Here is a 21,099-nt window from a genome sequence, read left to right as displayed (position 1 = left end):
GTGAGCACAGCACATAATCTGTTCCACAGAGGGCGGAGGCAGGGACATCCGAGGTCACCAGCACTCTGAGGACTGCTGGAGGCAAGGAATCTGCTAAGTCCAAGTCAGATCATGAGCCTCTGGACTCAGTCCTCAATCAGTTGTTGGAGCTGCAAAGACAATCACGGGAACATCAGGAAGGGATGTTTTGTGTGTTCCTCAGATTGCAAGGGCCGATGGAGCAGTCCGCCCACCTTCAGACAGAGATGATAATGCCAGCATGCCAACGCACTAAGGTCAACACTGGCAGGATGACGGTTGCCATGGAGGCCTTGGTCCAGACATAAATCCTGCACTGCTGCGCTGGCTGAACGCCACCATGAGCACCATAGTTGGCCTCCAACAATGTCAATGTGAGAGGCGTGCGGGGCAGCTCAATCTTACTCCAGCTGCCCCTTCTCCTCAAGGAGACAGCCAGGGGCTGTCGGGCGCCCACGAGGATGACCACCAGCATCTCAACACCTCGGGGCCATCCACTTAGCTGACTCCAGGAATGTCTGGCCAACCTAAATCCTCTCTTCCTGTGACCCCACCATCTCCAGCTCCAAAGGCTGAGGAGTGTGCACCTGGCCCACAAGCAGGATACCGAGGGCAGGCCGGAGACTGCCATGGTGATCAGAGACAACAGGGCGTAGCATTCAGCAGGCTGCCTCCACCTCTGCTGTGGATGTCGGGCAAGTACTAAGATGCAGCAGCAGCGTTAGGAAGGTTAATAAGATGTAACTCTTTCGAGTATATTCACAGTTCTTGGTTTCCGGGAGTGGGACATGAACCCACAACCCTCTGACTCAAAGGCGAGGGTGCTATGAACTGAGCCACAGCTGACACCTCGTTGTTAATAAGATGTAGCTGCACCCCATGGGCACAGGTGTTAATCACTCATACATAATGTTCACTATTGTAAATAAACTCCCAAGAATGTCTCCTTGTCTATGGTTCCTTGTTATGATGAACAGTGTGTGTGTCATTCAGATGCAAAATCTTGGTTCCTGCACAAGGTAAAGGCAAGTTTCTCAGTCCAGGGCCCCTTCCCTGTGTAGTATGTTACCTTCAGAGTGCCGGTCCAGCCTCTCACACACTCGACACATCAGTGATGCCTGCACCTCGATGGTGCTCATCATTGCTGCCAAATGTTGTGGGCAGGCATCACAGAGTTCCATCATTTTCTGTGTGCTCTCATGATCTTTGAAGTGGGGCTGGTCCCCCATCTATTCAGGATCTATGTCCAGTGATTGTGTGGTCCTGAAGGCATCAAGTGCTGAAGGCTGACAAAGGACCAGGTGCATTTAAAGTTTCATGGCTGCATCTCCATGATATGACCCTGATCACAGAATGCAAGTGAGCTACCCTCAGCCAGACAGGAGTCAGAAGTCAGACACACTCACTCAGTGGCCATGTGAAGATTTATGGAGTGTCCGCACTACATACTGTTGTCATCATCCTCCTGGAATCTTGCGACTATTAGGGCCTCCGCTGCATCTCCATGATATGAGCCTGGGTACACTGAAGGATGTGCTCTGCCATCAGCCACAAAGGAGTCAAACGCTCACAGGTGCAAAGTGAGGATATCAGGATTGTTCTCACTGTATTGTGTCATCATCCTCCACGAATGTTGTGGCTATTAGGGCCTTACAAGCATGCCTGCCTCATCTGGCCAGTGCAATGGCCTCATCACCAGCATCCTCACCCTTGAGGACTTCATCACTCTCATTCCCTTCAGCGTCCTCCTTATCGGAGGAGAGGTGCAGCTCTTCCATCTTCTCCACAGCCAGGCCCTCTCCCCATTGCAATGTCTGATCCAACAGTGCTCAGCAAGCTATGATAATGCACAACACCCTCTAGGTACTGCATTGCAATGCTCCACTAGATCTGTCGAGGCACTAGACCCTCATTTTCAATATGCCTATCATTTGCTCCACTAAAGTCCAGGATGCGGCATGAAACTCGTTATACCGTGTCTCTGCTGCAATCTGAGGCCGCCACACGGGCATCATCAGACACATCCTCTGTGGGTAGCCCTTGTCCCTGAAGAGCCAACCTTGTAGCCTCTGTGGACCCTGAAAGATGTTAGGGATCCGAGACCTGCTAAGGATGTAGGAGTTGTGAACGCTCCATGGGCGTGCAAACCTGTAGGATGTGTATGTGTCGTGGTTGCATATCAGCTGGCCATTCAGCAAGTGGAAGTCCTTGCGGTTGACGTAGTTGATGGCTTGTTACTACAGAGACCTAAGCACCAGGTGAGTGCAGTTGTTTGCAGCCTGAACCTGTGGAAAACCAGGGCTCTGCGCAAATCCCAGCAATCTTGTTTCCTGGCTTGCCTGACACTGGTCGAAATGCACAAAGTTCTGTGCCTTTGCGAAGATGGCGTCTGTGACCTCCTGGATGCACTTGTTGGTAGATGCTTGCGAGATCCTGTGGATCCCTGGAAGGAGCCACTCGCCTAAAAACTGAATGGCGCAGTCACTTTCACGGCCACTGGTGGGTGGATGCCCTCCATGTCTCCATGGCACCAAATCCTGCAGCAGGTGGCATATGTGACAGACCTGTTCCCGAACCATGTGCAGTTTTCGGCGACACTGGTTCACTGCAGGAATGAGAAACGTGGGTCTAGCAAGACAAGTGACGGCTTGCTATGGATCTTCAGCTGCGTGCGCAGAAGGCCCTGTCACACCTTCATCTTGAGGGTGGTGCTCCTCCCATTGGTGAGCCAGGCTCCACCACACTACTTCTTCTCTGCTCCCGGAAAGCCATGACGCATACCGCTAGATCACCAGGTTCATTCCTCCTGTTCAAAGGGAGAGACCTGTGGGTTAGCATATGGGTCCTAAGGACCTCTCTCTTGGTCAAGGCCCCTGCATGCATGCCGGGGTGTGCTGACCACCACTTGGATGGCCAGTGTGTAGTGCGCTTCATGGTTGTCCGAAACCTCACCCACCCTGCCCCACTCCACTTGACCGACTGGCGGCAGCTTTGCCCATTGGACTGCATGCTGTGCTCTGGTGCAGGCGCAGGCATTCTCTTAACCCACACTGCCAGGTTGTGCTGTTAGCTTGACCCATGAGGAATACTGGTCCAAACCTTAATGAAGACATTTCGGGGGGTACTGAGCACATAAACCCATGACTGCACCGTGGCCATCTTTCACAAGGGGATTCTACAGCTTGCCCAGTCATCCAATTGTTCTGCAGCCCCCTAAAATGCACATTAATTTGCAGCCTGTGCCCAAGGGGTGGAAAGCTCTGGAGTATTTGGTGGCACTCTCGTGCTTTTGTGTTGCTTGAGTGGGCAGAAATGCTTTAAAGGCCTGATTCCAAGCATGTCACTGGAGCTGCTGCTCAACGGTTTCAGCTGCAGAAGAATGCTCACTTTTGACAAACTTTTTCAAGTTTGTTGCATGCTTCCCTCACCCCTCTCAACCTCCCCGCCTCCCTAAGCATGTACTTGTGTATTTCCTCCAGTCTGTGCTGCCTTGCCCCCCACTCCCCACCCACACTGGAGCCCTTGTCCCAATAGTGTATCGAAAGACAGCCGGGAAAAAGCGACTTGCCTGTGCACCCCTCCCCCCACCCCCAAATCGCGGTGCCTCTTCCTTGATGTCCTATGGGCGATCCTCGCAAGCGCTGCACAAGGTTGTGTGCAATCAATTCCGAATTCCCCTCGACATTCAGCTCGCCAGGTGCAAGCCTTTTAAAGACAGTCGTAAATCATGCCATTCTGAAGTCATGCTAACGTGGGAGGCAAATTTGACATGGTTGGGGGGGGGGGGGGGGGGGGGCGCGGGAGGGTGGAATGATTCTGGCGTGTGACCACAATCATGTGATGCAAATGCACTGAAATCAAGTTCCCGACGTTGGACAGCAGGAAACGCAGCCTGCCATTTACGGGCGGAGTGGACAGTTGCAAACTGGTTTCACGATGGCATAAAACCAATTTTTGGCCTTCTTGCCATATTGTCCACTCATGCCTGCCATGACGTCCGTTGCCAATGGGAGCGGACGATTCCAATCAGAGGGGCAATTGCGGTACTTTACGTAAACACAATTGTTTTGTTTTCTTTTTAAGCCCACTGATACAATCTGGTTAGTGATCAGTAGCTTTTGTTGTAGACGAAATTTGAAATCCCAGGTATTTGCCAAGAGAATAAAGCTACAAAATTCCATGATTTTAAACAAACAGAAGAATTTTCATTATACAAAAGAGTCAACCAAGCCAAAAATTAATACTATCCATCATACGCTCAACATCCAGAATTAACAGGAGGTAAACATGAATTAACAGGGAAACTGTGGTCGAATACACAAACAGCACATTAAATGGTAGACACAATCAAGACAGATCCCATTAATTTTCTCAGCAACCCACCCATAGGTTAGTAATCACAGAGTCACAAAAATCCTTTAAGCTCTGTCCTCCTCATGAGGGATTTCAGCTCCTGAGGATATAGCCTCTGATTTCCCTCAATAGTTGCTCCAACTTAGTCTGGAAGCCCTCTTGCTTCTTCTGCCTGTAATGAGTTGTCAGGCAACCAGACTCCAGCTCAAATCACCCCAATGACTGCTCACCTCCCAGTTATTCAATCACTTCATCCAAGACTGCTTCCCAGTTGGCTAGCCAGGCAACATCCCAGCATCTAACCACCTGCACGATCCCAGCAATCTAGCTGTACTGAGCAGACACCCACTGCTCACCACGGACTTCTCTTTGCCCCAACTGCTAGATTCATGGAGCAAACAGCCTCACTTCAGCTACAATAAGGTGTTAACTGCTCCTGGACTTCTCTGAGCCCCAGCTGGATGGAGCTAATGACAGCACTTCAGCTGCTGCCCAAACAGCTCCAGACTAACCTTATCACATGGGCTTATTTCCATACTACCACCCCAGGACCCATGGTTGGGTTTCAGCATCAAAACTCCGGTAACTCTTTTTGTGCCAAAACCCCAGCCTTCAAAGGGAACCTGGAACCAAGCACGCGAGGCCCTTCTGCGCTGTGCGCTTGTGGTGGAACCCCAAGCACGCCGAGAGTTGTAGTCCTTCAACCAGGGCACTGGCCTCTATCTCAAAAAAACCCAAAACAGATTTCCTCACTACATTATTATAATACATGGTTACCACCTTTCCTTTGCTGAATGACAAGGTCATAAATCTGGTCAACCTCCTGGTAATGCCACTGATGAGCTGAATATTAGGAGGCATTTTGAAGTGCCTGAGGTAACGACAACTTGCATTTATAAAGCACCTTTAAATATAGTGAAATGTTCCAAGACAGCCAGAGTTTGCCACTTTACCTCAAAGTATATATTGCCTTTTCTTAACCTTTCCACTGCCAGGATAGAGAAAATGAGGAATTCAGTTATTGGAAATTTGCAGGTAAATTGTTTGTAGTTTTCCATTTATTGGTATCAAACAGATAGAAAATTGAGAGCATTGTGCCCTTGAATTTCTGATAAATCTGGTCTACCCAAAAAAGGACCACCATCAACTTCTCAGGGCAACTGGAGATGAGTAATAAATAAGCCTTGCTAAGAAATATTTAAGAAAAAAAACTTTTGTTCTGTCTGAAGCAAGTCACTGGTAAACATGCAGAAATAGCAAGACTTAAAACAGATTTTGTACATAAACTCACCTCTGCTGGGTGCCAGTGGATTCAGAGGACGATATACAGAACGAGGCCTGCAAAAGATGTTCAAAGTCAATTGTTTATAAGAATAGGTTTCAACAATGCTGTAACATTTTGGGATACACAGGACAAGTGGCAAGACATACTTCAGTGGTCACAGAGTTTCAAGTTACATTTTGCCCTAATCTAAAATGAACTCTTTTCTGCTGATTCAGATGGATGTCAAGGTACTATTGAGAGCAGGAAATAAGATTTCTCAATGTCCTAACCAACATTCCTCCTTCAAAATACAAAAAAAGGTTGCATTTACTGACGTCGCAACACGAGGGGAGTGCTTTCTATAGATGTAGTCAATGACATCATGGTCAACAACGTCCTGCCTGGATTAGGGAATTGGTTCCACAACAAAATGTATCAATTACTAAAGCACGGTGCTCGCTCACTCTGCGGATATGAACAGAAATAAAAGTTTATGAAGAATGAAATCCAGGGTCATATTGGAGACATTCAATGATGGAAGCTTTAAGCTCGAACTTTATTCAATTCTCCTTCAGGCATGGAACTGTCGAGCTCGTGTTCTGAAAGCAAACTGGACTGAGATAACGCAACAGAAAGTGGCGAGCATGGTTAAATTGGCATAAATTTTACAACTTAAAAACAGCCATCTAAGCCAGCTATGAAATGCACTGACCATTAAGTCTAACAAATCAATGAAGACTCAAACAATAGCACCTGAAAAACTCTACGTTGAGTAAAGAGATTAAATATAAATTGGGCTGAACATATCCTAAGAATATCAAGTCTTAAATGGGCAGAGTTTAGCAATTTCCACTATGGCCTAATTTGGTATTAATCTGCAGTCTCCTGTAGAATAATATTTATAAATATGTATAATCTGCGAAAACGTACGCACAAAAATAGACACGCACACAATATGAAGGGTGAATGGAGGGGCTTATAGTCAACTCGTGGATCTGAAAAATCACCATCAACACCAAAACTGAGAACTTTTAGTAAGACCAATACAAAACTTCACAGCTGGGCTGATGCACAAACCCTTCAGTGATCACTAAATAAAATGTTTTAAAATGATAGTGAGGAGTCCTAAAATACAATTTAGGAAGGTAAAAATTCAAAAGTACATGAATATATTTTATCAGTGCAAATTCTAACCCCAACACCACCACCATTCCAAACACCCTGGCAAGAGGAATCAGAAAGTAACTTCAAAGACTATAATGTAGATGCAATCAAAAGGAAGTACTTGAAGCAGTTCTCTTCATAGATGCTGTTCCACACCCTCCAAGCTGATGATCCCCTATATCCAGTGTAACGTTCTGGATTTAGGAGGAGATCCACATATTCAGCATCAGGCGAAAACTCATCTGTAGGGAGAGGTTAACTATTACTTTCAGGAAATAAACTCTAGTTTTTTTATAAATAAGAAACATTTCAAGTGAGTCAGCATCTGTGGATAAGTAAATCAAGTTTTCAACATTTCGTGGTGGGGGGGGGGCGGTGGGAGTACCCTTCATGAGAATTGAAGATGACTTACTCAGTTTGGAAAGAGAGAAAACAGGAAGCAAATCGACAGAAATGTTAAATCATAGCAAGGGAAGTTAAATATGTTGAGTAACCCAGAACTGCTTATAAAAGATGCGGAGAAATGCAGAAAACAGACAAAAGAATGTGCAAATAAATCAAAAGCACAAAAAAAGACGTGAAAAAATGTGAGGATAGTGGGCAGTAAAGAGAGGAAGGGGAAAGAAAGTTGCAAATGCAGAAGTGGTATTTAAATAGACGAAGTTGAGAAAACACAGTGGGTCTGCCAAGCCCAAAAAGAGAAAGAACAGGTTCTCACCACAGACCCAGACCTCCTGTCTGCACTCTACTCTGACAAATGATCTCTGCTTCCGCTTGCCGACCCCCAGATACAGACAGATTTACAACACATCATTAATAGCCTCACTGAAATTAAAACAGAGCAATAGAGCCAAGATCTGATGTTACTACAGTTAATGTTCAAAGTGCAGTGTCAGAAAAAGGTTGAAAAACTGTTCCTGAACTTGTGCTGAATTCAATTGATACAGTGTAGGAAGCCAAAGACAGAGGTTAGAGTATGAAAAAGACGAGGAATTAAAATAGCAAGTCACATGGCGGTCAGGGTTCTGCAGAGTAACAAGGTCAGCTAATTAATCTGTGTTTGCATTCCCCAGTGCAGAGTAGTAAATAGCGAATATCAGGTCACTTCCAACTAAACTAAAATTGCTTGCTCATCTTTTAGAGTTCTATTGTAATGAAAGGAACATGCCCAAAATATCAAAACTAATTTTTTCTTTACGGATAATGACCCTATGATTAATTTCCATCATTTTTGGTTTCACTTCATTTTATGTACTTTACAGATTCAGTGTTCAGTTCATTTTGCAACTCCTCTGATAACGAAGCAGTTCATGCCTGCATGCAGCAAGACTTGCATTATATTCAAGATTGGGTTGATAGGTGGCAAGCGTCCAATCAAGTCTATCTCCAACAAGAGAGTTTAACCACCTTCCCTTGGCATTTAGTGACACGACATAATTAAATCTCCCAACAACATCCTGAGCCAGGAGGGGGGGCGCAATGACAAGAAACTCACTGGACCAGCAACATAAACGCAATGGCTGTAAGAGATCAGAAACTGCATATTCTGTAAGTAGCGAGTGACTCATCTCCCAGCTCCCCAAAGCCTTACAAGACAAAACTGAATGAATGAAAGACGAAACTGTAATGAAATACTTTCATGTTCAAAGTGCAGAGTGTTCAGGAAAAGGTCGAAAAACTGTTCCTGAACTTGTGCTGAATTCAATTGATACAGTGTAGGAAGCCAAAGACAGAGGTTAAAGTACTTTCAATCTGCCTTGGCGAACACAACTCTTGAACATTGAAGCAGCTTCGCACCATCCAGGACAAAACATCCGTCACTTAATCATTCACTCCCTCCACCAACAGCATACCATGGCTTCAGTGTCAGCAGTACGTACCATAAACAAAATACATGGCTAGGAGGATGGCTAGTTCTGGGGCGCAAGTCTTCAGTACTATTGCTGGGATGTTGTCAAGGCCTGTAGTCTTGACTGTATCCAGTGCCTTCAGCAGTTTCTTGATATCACATGAAGTGAATCAAATTGGCTGAAGGCTAGCATCTGTGATGCTAAGGGCCTCAGGAAGAGACTGATATGGATCATTCCACTCAGCACTTCAGGCTGATGATGGTTGTAAATGCGACAGTCTTGTCTTTTGCACTGATATACTGGGCTCCACCAGCATGGAAAATGGAGATATTTATGGAGTCCTCCCCTGGTTAGTTGTTTAATTGTCCACCACCATTCATGACTGATGTGGCAGGACTACAGAGCTTTGATCTGATCAGTTGGTTGCTTAGCTCTATCGCATGCTGCTTCTACTATTTAGCATGCATGTAGTCTAATATTGCATCTTTAACAGGTTATCACCTCATTTTTAGGTACGCCTGGTGCTATTCCTGGCATGCTCTCCTGCACTCCTCATTTAACCAGGGTTGATCTTCTGTCTTGATGGCAATGGCAGAGTGAAGGATATGCAGGCCATGACATTACAGATTGTTGAATACAGTTCTTTTGACCTTATTACAGGGTTGGTCCAAAATTGGATAAAAGAGCTGAATTCCAGAGGTGTGAGACTGCCCTTGACATCAAGGCAGAATTTGACTGAATGTGGCATACAGGAACCGTAGCAAAATTACAGTCGATGGGAATCAGGGGGAAAGCCCTCCACTGGTTGGAGTCATACCTAGCACAAAGGAAGATGGTTACAGAGTTGAATACAGTTCTTTTGGTGAATGCTCACAGTGCCTCATGTGTGCCCAGCTTTAAGCTAGGTCTGTTCTGAATCTATCCTATTTAGCACGTTGGTAGTGCCACACAAAACAATAGAGGGTAACCTCAGGTGTGAAGATGGGGCTTCGCCTCCACAAGGACTGTAAGGTGGTCACTCCCACCAATTCAGTCATGGACAGATGCATTTGTAGCAGGTAGGTTGGCAATGACGAAGTCAACTAATTTTTCCCTCTCGTTGTTCCCTCACCACCTGCCACAGGCCCACTATGGAAGATATGTCCTTTGGGACTCGGCCAGCTTGGTCAGTAGTGGTGCTACTGAGCCACTCTTGCATTGTAATCCCCCAGCCAGAGTACAGACTGTGCTCTTGCTACCCTTAGTGGTTCTCCCAAGTGGTGTTGAACATGAAGGAGCACTGATTCACCAGCTGAGAGGGTGGTAGGTGGTAATCAGCAGGAGTTTTCCTTGCCCATAGTGACCTGATGACACGAGATTTCTTGGGGTCCAGAATCAATGTTGAGTACTCCCAGGGTTACTCCTTCCTGGCTGTACACCAATGTGGTGGCTATTTAAAAGACAGAGTACAAACAGGAAAACACACAATTCGTATACTGTGCACCCATTTTAAAAATAATTCCATTATCTGATAACTCTGTCCTTGGAAATCAAAGCATTGTGCAATCTTCAGGCGAAGTGTACTTAAGGGGCGAGGAGTAATTGGACCTGGGCACACAAATGAAATTCAGTTCCCAATTTAAAATCATATATTATGTCATTATGCTTATGTTCACATTTAGAATGGAAATTGCACATGTAAATGTCTCACGATGGAATCGCACCATCCTGACAGCTGGTGATCAACATTGTTTGGAAGCTAGCCAATTGCAGGGAATGATCAGGGTCAATTTTTTTAACCACTGATTATTATTGAGCATTGAGTGGTGTTTTTGTTTAAACTTCAATTAGTTATTAAATATTTTTATATAAAATATTCTGGAATTCTTAGACATAAATGCAGCACCAGAATTTCACAAGATCCTTACCATCAAGTTCACAAAAATGGTCTTGTGCATCATCATATCTTGCCCAATCAATGAAAGCTTCTTTTGTTTGGTTACTAGGAACAAAAGAAGAGTGACTCGGTACAGGATTACAAACATGCCAATCAAGCACATTATAATCATGCCACTTATATACATAACACATATGTTGCTAGTAAATTGCCTCTGATGTTGCAGAATCGATTGATGAATAAAAACTTTCTTCTTAAAATATACTTTTACAACTATGTTGCTATCTTGTAAACATTAGAATCTCACACTATAGGCTACCTAAAAGGGCTAAAGCATGCAACATCCTGTGATAGTGTACAGAAAAATTGAATGGGAAATATTGACACAAATGTAGTTTGTAGACAGGAAGTGTGCATCTTATGCAAGATGTTTTAATAACAGAAGAAAAATATTGCTGATGCTGGAAATCTGTAACAAAAACAAAGTACTGGAAAAACTCAGCAGGTCTGGCAGCATCTGTGGAAAGAAAAACAGAGTTAACATTTTGAGTCCAATATGACTCTAAATAGACAATACCATCTTGATTTCTGCTGGCATATTTGCGCTGAAATAAAGCATGGCTAAATTTTACGCCCCGCGGGCGGCCATGTGCCTGACTTGATCAGGTGTAAAATCGCACAAGAAGATGCCAGGCGACTGTAATAATGTCATCACGCACTCGTGCAATATTTCACACGGCAGGCGTGCGCAAAAGTTGGAAGCGCACCCGCCGACAATTAAGAGGGCAATTAAGCCCATTAACGGCGTAATTGTGTCCGATTTTTCACGCCCCGTCCAACCTTACAGTTGGCCAGGCAGACTTCATATTTTTCATCAAACCTCATCCAAGGGCGGGATAAAATTTCAGTTATGAAATAAAATAAAAGTAAATAGCTGTGGGCTGCATTTTTATCCACTATATTTTCAGGTGATTGATTGTGATGCATGGGCATTTTTTTCAGTTTTTAAAACCTTTTTCTTCAGGTCTGCTGCCATCTGCCTTCAGGGAGCTATCTAGCAGCGCTCACCCGCGCCCACGGTGACATCATCACCCACCCCCCAACAGCAGCGCTGAGCATTTCAGCAAGCGTTTCACACTGGCTATCCATTAATTAATTGGCCAGCCAGTGTGAAATTGTAATTGAGGGCCGATCACGGTTGGCTTCCCGACTGCTCCCAGGCCTGCCAATCGAGCGCGCCCTCCAAAGGTAAAATTGAGGCCCATGTTTCTGACATCCCAATGTACGTCTGAAAGTAAAATTTGCAGAACTGTTCATCTCAATTTAATATTAATGTCAAAAAGCTCTCAAGATTTCTAAACGCCAGTTAAAGTTTGGGGTTGTTCAGCAGTAAAATACAGTAACAGTAAAAATAGTACAGAAGTTGAATCAGATGCTAGTTTATGAGTCCAGCATGTTTTTTGGTAGCACCTTGCTTTACACGTACTGAAAAAAATGTGCTATGCTCTTTTTAATCTTTGAGAGATAAAGCCAAAATGATTAATTTCAAAAATAAAAAAAATCTACATGCTCAAACTGCACAAACTATTGACATCCTAAAGTAGAATATTGCGGGCATCCTTTTATAGCAAACAGTGGGCTACATGTATTCCAAAATAACAATTCACTAAGTTATCTTAATTGCTTGCCACAGGTAGGGAATACTTAAGGCGGAATGAAGCAATGGGAGCTGGAAACCAAGAGAACTCTGCTAGAATCAGAAACACACCTAATCTGATAACAAAAGTTAGCACAGATAAAACTGCAACAGGCAAAAATCACTGAATTTTTAATCTCACCTCAATGTGCTGTTGACAGCCCCAAGCTTATTTGCTTCCTCGCAATCTTGCAAATCTTCTACTGTACTTGCTTCCACTGAATACTAACAAAAAAGATCCGCAAATTAACCAAACATCTGGAATGAAATCTAAATCGACTATACTTACTGCAAAAATTCTAAACATTGTACTGCAATCAGTTTAATATGTAAAAGTTTCAGGGAAACCCACACTTTTTGATTTCAATCATATTGTCTTTTAATCAGAAAACCAATAAAAATATGTACTGTAAAAAATGTTTATAGTCAAGAACATTTAAAGCACAATACAGGAATTTGTTTATTCTGTGCTAGTTTGACACTTGTGCAAAAGTTTGCATTTGTATACAGATCATTTACCATTTTAGAAGCTTTAATCATTTATTCCTACATTGCCTTTTGCTTAACGTACCATAACTAGTCCTCTGTGCAAGTGGTCAGGCACAAAAGTTAATTCAAATATATTTACATAAAACATTTTTACCAGATATTGACTTACTTTGTTGTAATTAGCTGCTTTAATTCCAATGGGAATCTCACTCTAAAAATGAAAACAATTGATGTTAGAATAGATAACTGCGCAAAATGAAATTAGCACTTCAAGAAGTTCCCTATGACATGCCACGGAAATTTTTCAACTAAGTACATAGAATTTTCATCCGTATATTAAAAATTGTTCTAAATAAACTTGGAGCAATCACACTACAAAGTAGAACCCCTGACAATAACAACAATATGAAACAGAATGCTTGCTCTAACAGAAAAGAAATTATGGAACTTATGAACAACAAAAAAAGGGTTTAAATTTAACTTTCTGGACTGCAGGATAATGTTACTTCGCATCTAAACACATTATTCAATTTGAGGACTTATAATATTCCAGGGATGTCTGCTGGCTGTCCTGCTACAACCTCTTCTCCAGCTTACCTGCTCACCACAGCCTACTGGTCAGCCCCTTCAGGTCCCTTCATTTTTGCCACCCACTTTTGCTCCATTTGCTCAATCTGGGGGCTCTGTTTCATTAATATGCTATCTGACTACATCGTGATTTCAAATTTGCTGTTTACTTCCATGTTTCTTGGGTGCCCAGGCTGCGGGTAAAAGATAGCAATCCGATTTCAAAGCTTTGAGGAAGGGACTGTCATGTTACATTTGGTAAGCGTTGCTACATTCACGTGCAAATGCAAATCTCATTGAATGGCAAAACAGGACTGAAGAGCTAAATTGCCTACTCCCATAGCTATAGCTGCTACTATGCAAACATATACTAAGATTTGTGATGCAAGTGCTCCCTTGACAAAATCCTACACAACAATTTCTATTTAAAATTAAAATATTGACATCCCTCAAACAACTTCTGTAAAACACCTTCAGACACTTTACCTCAGAACAAGGCTTTACATGGCAGTCCTTAATCGAGCAGTGCCCATCGTTTAACCAGAAGGGGCAGGGCCTCTTCAAATTCACCTATTCAACAAAGCATACATTGTAATATAATCAGCATATGTCTGAACATTGATATTTAAATATATTGGACAACGTAGGAAAGTTTACAGGGCTATGTGGAAAGAGCAGAGGTGAGACGCTAATTGGATCAGTCTTTCAAAGAACAGCGTGGGTATTAATGATCCTTTCTTTAAGACCATCCCAAAATACTGATTTGGCCTGAATGGTCAGCTGTGGCTCAACGGGTAACACTTATGTCTCTGCTTCAAAGATCGCAGTTTCAAGTTACACTCTATATACTTAAACATAAACTCAATCTAGGCCAGGCTTGTCCAACCCGCGGCCCAAAGTCCTGCCATGTGGCCCCGGAAGGATTGTCGAAAATGCCAGTAAGACGGCTAGGTGCGTTTGCAGATTTCTTCAGGGGCCTACTCCTCCGATCACAGCCTGTTCCTCTCCCATGTTTGATGCTGATAGGCTCACTATGGAGCCTGCCAGCATCAAACATGGGAGAGGAACAGGCTGTGATTGGAGGAGTAATGTACACCAGCAAGTATTTGAAGATAGAGAGAAAGACTTTAGAGCGCATGTTCACTATGCTTTCCCGTGGCTGCAAGTGCTCTTGTCCAGCTGTGTTCCCCCAGCTCTCCCCGTGCACAACCAGTTCTCCCCCGCATTCCACTGCTCTCCCCCAGTGCTTCCTCCGTGTACCCCAGCTCTCGGCCCTCCCCTCACAAGAGCCTACGTTCGGGCGCCGCTAGGCCACAGGCCTCGCTCCAGCTCATCGCAGCTATCCCCATCTCAAAGCCAATTTCATGAGTGATGATGAGTAAGGAAGGGCAGGAGGATGAGGGCATGTGTGGGAGGGAGAGTGCCGAGTGCCTGTGCGTGCATGTGTCTGTGACAGAGGGTGATAAGGGGAGGAGTATGTGGGTCTAACTTGCTCCCAGTCGCAGGGTTCTCATTCACACTCACACTCACCCCTACATACCAACAGGCACTGTCTGTGGGCAAGGGTGAATGAGCATCCTGAAACTCAAGAGTTAGTTGAAGACACACACACTCAATCTTTCACATTCGAATGGTTGCCTTTATTAAATTACCCATTTTTAATTATCAATTTATTGCTGTGACTTTTTCTCAGCAAGTTGTTTCTAATCATAGCTCAGATTTTCTTTGAAATTTACAATTAATATTGTGCTAAATCTTATTTTTCCTAAATTTGTTCATCGCACCCCGCCCCCCCCAAAAAAAGTGAGAAAAACTGATACGTGGCCCCCCAAGAGAAAAGCCTGATCTAGGCCAACACTCTACTTCCTTGGTACTGTTGGAGTGATACACTGTCAGAGATGATATCTTTCAGATGAGAAGTTAAACCGAGGCCCCATCTGCCTTCTCAGGCGGGTGTAAAAGACTCCATTTTTCCGGAAGAGCAGTGGTGTTACCCCCATTATCCAGACTAGTATTTATTATATTTTTGTGATGTTGGTTGAGGAATATCTGGTCATTACTCCATTGCTCTTTGTGGGCGCTTGCTGACTGTAAAATGGTAGCTGCATTTCCTACATTACAGTGACTACACCAAAAGTGCTTCATGGGCTGTGAAGTATTTTGGGACATCCTGTGGTCATGAAAGGTATTATAAAAATACGTGCCTGTCTGTCCTTTGTTTTTTTTTAAATTATAAATAGGTTGGACACAGATGATATGGGGAGGATATTTCCACATGTGGGAGAATGCAAAACAAATCTAAGATAGTACCTAATAAATTCAATAGGGAAATTTCTTTATTCAGAATGGGTAGAATGTGGAACCCGCTACCATAGTAAGTGGTCGAGATAAGTAGCTTAGGTGCATTAAATGCAGGCAGCTACAACAGACGTGGATTCTTTAAGGCGATAAAGACCATTTACAGCCCAAGCACCCAAGGAACTACCCTACTGAGAGCTAAGAATGGCATGGCGCTCATCAAGGGCAGAGAGGCAGTCAGCGCTCGTTGGAAGGAACACTTTGTGAATCTCCTCAACTGAGACTCAGCCCTCGACATAACTACCCTCAACCACATTCGACAGCATGCTATCTGCTACCACCTCAGCACAATCCAAGCCCATGAGGCTGAAAAGGCTAATAAGGCCACCAGCACAGATGGAATCCCTGCCGAAATACTAAAATACGGAGGAGAAGTATTCGTGTCAAGAGTACATGATCTCACCTCCCTCATCTGGAAGGAGAGCAGCATGCTAGGGGGATCTCTGAGATGCTGTAATTGTGGCCATCTTCAAAAAAGGAGACAAACCCCACTACGGTAACTATTGAAGGGTATCTCTGCTGTCTGCCATGGGGAAGCTCATTTCAAGAGTCCTCTCAATTGCCTTCTCCCCATGGCTGAAGAGCTCCTACCGGAGTCACAATGCGAATTCCATCCATCAAGAGGCACAGTAGACATGATCTTCACAGGCAAGTCCAAAGAAATGCAGATAGCAGCAGTAACCTCTATTCATGTCCTTCTCTGAACTTACAAAGGCCTTTGATGCCATCAACTGAGGGGGATTATGGAGCGTTCTGCTCAAATTTGGCTGGCTGCCCATAGAAATTTGTCACCATCCTCTGCCTGTTGCACAATGACATGCAAGCCATGGCCCTTATCAACAGATCTGCCACAGATCCAATGAGTGTGCAAACTAGGGTCAAGCAAGACTCATCACACCAATGCTCTTTTCCATCTTCCTTGCCTCAATACTCCACCCCATCTCCATGAAGCTCCCTGCCAGAGTGGAGCCACTCTACAGGATGAGCGGGAAACTATTCACCCTACATCGCCTCAAGTTCAGAACCAAGATTACTCCAACCTCTGTCGATGAGCTGCAGGATGCTGACAATGCTTGCGCACACCCTCAGAGGCTGAGTTCCAAACTATTGTCGCACATTCACAGAGGCTTTTGAAAGAATGGGCCTTAGGCTAAACAAAGGTCCTCTACCAGCTTGCCTGCACCGCACAACACAACACTGCCTCAACTATCAAGATCCATGGTGAACCATCGGACAATGTTGATCATTTTTCATAACTTAGGAGCCTCCTCTCAGTGAGGGCAGACATTGAAGATGAAACTCAACATTGCCACCAGTGTGCCAGTGCAGCCTTTGGCTGTCTGAGGAAAACAGTTTGATGACAAGACCTCAAACCCGGCACCAAGCTCATCATCTACAGGACTCAGTGCTGCCTGCCCTGCTGTATGCGTCAGGGACATGGACAATGTACAGCAGATACCTTGAATCCCAGGAGAAATATCACAGGCGATGCCTCCGCAAAATCCTGCAAATTCAATAGCAGGATAGGCACTCCTATATCAGTGTTCTCTCTCAGGTCAACATCTCCAGTATTGAGGGACTGGTTACGGTTAATCAGCTATGTTGGGTGGGCCACATCGTCCGCATGCCTGACACAAGACTCCCAAAACAAGCTCTTTCCTTCGAGCTTTGTCACAAAAAGCAATTACGAGGAGGACAGAGGAACGTCCTCAAAGCCTCCCTGAAAAAAATTGCAACATCCCTACCGATGTGTGGGAATCTCGTGCTCAAGACGTCCAAACTGAGAAGCATCCGCGAAAATGCCAAGCATTGAGCATCGCCTACAGACCCAGGTGGGGGCCAAGCGCAAACAGCGGGAGCATAACAAAATCCGAGCTTCCCACACACCTCACCAAGCACTACCTGCACCAACTTTGGTAGTGTGTGTGGATGAAGCACTGGACTTTTTAGTCACCTCAGGGTCCACAGCCCTAGTGTGGAAGAAAGTCATCCTCAGTCCTGTGGGACTGCCTAAGAGGAAATGCATTGAACAGAAGACTACATAAGCGCATGAGAGAAAAGGGAATAGAAAGATATGCTAAAAGGCTGAGATGAGGCAGATAGAATGGGCTGAGACTTGTGGAGTAAAAAGACCAGCACAGATAAGTTGGGCCAAATGGCATGTTTCTTGTGCTGTATATTCTTCGTAACTCTATGATCTCCTCCCATGTCAGTGTCATTTACAGCACAGAAGGAAACCAATTTGGGTCACTGAGTCCATGCCAGCTCTCTGTAGAGCAATCTGCAGCTGGAGTATTACATACAGTTTTGATTAATGTATTAGAAGGAGAATGCGATCACAGTAGAATGGGGTACAGAGGAGATTCATGAGGGTGTTGTCAGGACTGGAGAACTTTAGCTATGAAGAAAGATTGGATTGTCTGGATTTGTTTTCTTTAGAGCCTAGATAAGGCTGAAGGAAGATTTAATTGAGGTGCATAAATTATGAAAAACCTAGACAGAGTGGATAGGAAGGATCCATTTCCATTACCAGAAGTGTTAATAACTGAGATATAGATTGAATGTAATTGGTGGAAGGGGAGTTGAGGTGGTGGGCATTTGGAACTCACCACCAGAAAGGGCGGTAGGGGCAGAAATGCTCATCACATTTAAAAACACTTGGATATGTATTTGAGGTGTCGCAACCTACAGGGCTGTGGACCAAGAACTGGAAGATGGGATTAGACTGGATAGCTCTTTTTCAGCCAGCACAAATGAAATTGGCCAAATGGCTTCCCTTTCATGCCATAAATCTTTGTGTTTCCAAACCATTCCTTTCAATTCATATATGTTATCTTGCAGTCAAAGAATGAATACAATGCTGCTTCAAATCTTACATGAAACATATTTAAGTCTTAATGTCAAAGAATCATTATTTTATCAAGTCCATACATCAGGACGATAAACTAGCAGTCAGGTTTACCCTAAGTGGTAAGTAAAGATATTCCTTCCTCTTTAAACCCTTTCTTCCCCACCTCAGAAAAAAATAGATTCACCTTGGATCAGTTCTGACATGAGAATGACCAGACAGCTCAGCCACCATTAAACTTTGGTCTTTATTACAAACAACATATAAAACCAACATGCATTTTAAAGAATCTTATGAAAAACATTATTGGATAAACCTAAAATAAGCAAGTTAAGGATCTTACTTTATAATATCTGAAGTAATCCCTTTCGAGCAATTTTTCTAGTTTAGGGAAGATCGTGTAGCTGTTGAAGTCATCAATGCTTTCTATGTCACAGAAGCAGTCATCCAAGACACCTGTCAGCTACAAAAGATTAAATTTTATTTTCTCACATACTGATAAAATATAATTTATTAAAAGCATTCCAGATAATCATATGATTGATCTCTGAATAAAACTGAAAATGCTAGAGGTAAAACAGGTTGGTCGATATCTCAAAAAAGGCAACATTCCAGGTTCAGACATTGAAACAGCCTGAAAAAACAGCCAACCAAAACAAAATGGGGAGGAAAGATCAAAGACAAATTAAAATCAAGTAAGGTACTATAAAGAAGTTATTGGTTTAACTTCACAACATGACTGACGTTACATCTAGCACTCTACACCCATAAACTACTTTTTTTTTAAAAAGGCTGAGGAAGTGGACAGTATACAAAGTGTGACCTCAATCTGGTCATGAAAAGGCAAATGGCAAATAAAACTCTAAAGTGAAAAGCAACAAATGACAAGTGAAGCAAAGAAGCTGGCATGAAAATTAAAGAAACAAAGTTGCTAAAGTAAATTTTCAGAACATTCATGGCACAGAGGCAGATAAAGTAGTGCTGAACTTGGTTGCAGTAGTCTAGGAAGATAAGGAAAGAAATGGAGGGATGGAAATCTGAAATATGGGCCAAAGAGAAACAGAGAATCTGCTGGCAGACCATCTTTCAGCAAAGCAGCCACCAACCTGTATTTGTTACCAGTAAACACTAAATTTAAGGAAGTGCTAACATTAGGTCAGGTTATGCTACAAAAGATCTCAAATTTTTGACAAAAAAATTATGTAATGAATTAGAACTAAGATGCACTAGTGATTGCACAGGGTACTGAAAAGTCAAATTCACTGCAGTAAAACAAATTCAATTTCTAGGACCATGTTAGTTAGCCAAGTGCTCCTGAAGTCTCTTATGTATAGCAGGTTTCATCCAGGGCAAATAGACCAACTATATGTCGGGGGTGGAGGTAGGGCTCAGGGGAAGGAAGAAAATGGATAGAAAAATGGCCATGCTCTTCCTGTCATTAGAAGCCCACACCTTTCAAACATTCTAACTTCACAGCAGCACTGGATAGCTTTGAAGCATCTCATGTTCAAGTTCACCTCACCATCTCATTATAGGAAGGATATGTGGGGATGATTAACTTGAAAGGTAAGAAAGGGCAAGGGGAAAAAAGTTGGTTAGTTACAAAAGGTATATATTTTAAATAGGAGTCATGTCAGGTCCGTTTTAACAAAGATGTTGAAATAGAATTCAGTCTCTCTTATTAGTATACGTGCCTGCAATTCTGTAAAGCTAAAAATTTGTGCCAAACAAAAACTGAAAGCACTTGAATTCCAGTGCAAGTTAGAGGGACAGCTACCTGTTCACTAGAACACTGCTAATGTACAAGTTGATATACCAAAGCAGTGCACTATTTAGTAAATTTGTACATTTTACTTATATGGAATATTTCTAAACCTTAAAATTTAGTGACATTGAAGCCCTGTACTAAGAAATTAGATGGCAAACTACCAAAAAATGCATGTCAAGTTACAGTTCTCATCACACTATATCTATAAAAGGTGCTTATATATTTAGTTCTTTTGGGAAATTCCAATATATTTTTCAGCAATGGTTCATCTGATTCTGAAATTTGATAAATTATCAAAGCTACATTTAAAAAAATCAAGCAGAAAAACTTAATGGTATGAAAACATAAAAGAAACTCAGATCATGTGCCATTTTATTAATACTATATCATAAACTAAACTGGAAGCTTCTTAATCCTTATAATGGGACAACCCAAACATGATAGTGCACTAAGCGGCAGCTTCACCTGCTCGCAACACCAAACATTTTAATCAAGATAGATCCTGCGCTTCGAATTGCTTCAGTTTGAAAAACTAATTCAAATCAAGGTAAATTAAATTTAGTAAAATCTCTAGTCAAAAAAGGTACTTTTTTACCTTGATTAAAATTGCAATTTTTTCAAAATTAAAGCAATTGACATAAACTAGAGAGGGATAAAATGCACACACAGGTCCATTCTAAAAGCGCAGAAGCATTAGGGCACCTAAGACAGCGGCAGAGTTTCCAAAGCCAGAAGTTTTCTTGTCATCCTATCCCCAAGAAGGGTGCCTCCTTTTACCACGGCCACATTACCAACATTACACTTGCACTTCTCTAAAGCTACAGGAACTACTATGAGCTCTCAAATAT

At 43.2% G+C, this 21,099-nt stretch overlaps 1 protein-coding gene across 1 annotated transcript in view; it reads right to left on the bottom strand.

Annotated features, from left to right (window-relative positions):
* The window catches only part of LOC144680710 (ERO1-like protein beta), an 86,795-nt gene that overhangs the window by 38,224 nt on the left and 27,472 nt on the right, over positions 1 to 21,099 (bottom strand). The window contains exons 2-8 of the mRNA XM_078541981.1: positions 18,827 to 18,946; positions 13,764 to 13,847; positions 12,880 to 12,921; positions 12,364 to 12,446; positions 10,557 to 10,630; positions 6,921 to 7,041; positions 5,663 to 5,709 (exon numbers count right to left, since the gene is read on the bottom strand). Coding sequence (XP_078398107.1) covers positions 5,663 to 5,709; positions 6,921 to 7,041; positions 10,557 to 10,630; positions 12,364 to 12,446; positions 12,880 to 12,921; positions 13,764 to 13,847; positions 18,827 to 18,946 — 571 coding nt within the window. The remainder of the gene's footprint in view (positions 1 to 5,662; positions 5,710 to 6,920; positions 7,042 to 10,556; positions 10,631 to 12,363; positions 12,447 to 12,879; positions 12,922 to 13,763; positions 13,848 to 18,826; positions 18,947 to 21,099) is intronic.

Source organism: Cetorhinus maximus, chromosome 5, assembly GCF_964194155.1.
Source record: "Cetorhinus maximus chromosome 5, sCetMax3.hap1.1, whole genome shotgun sequence".
Lineage (NCBI taxonomy): Eukaryota > Metazoa > Chordata > Chondrichthyes > Lamniformes > Cetorhinidae > Cetorhinus > Cetorhinus maximus.
This window is presented reverse-complemented; position numbering and strand designations above follow the sequence as displayed.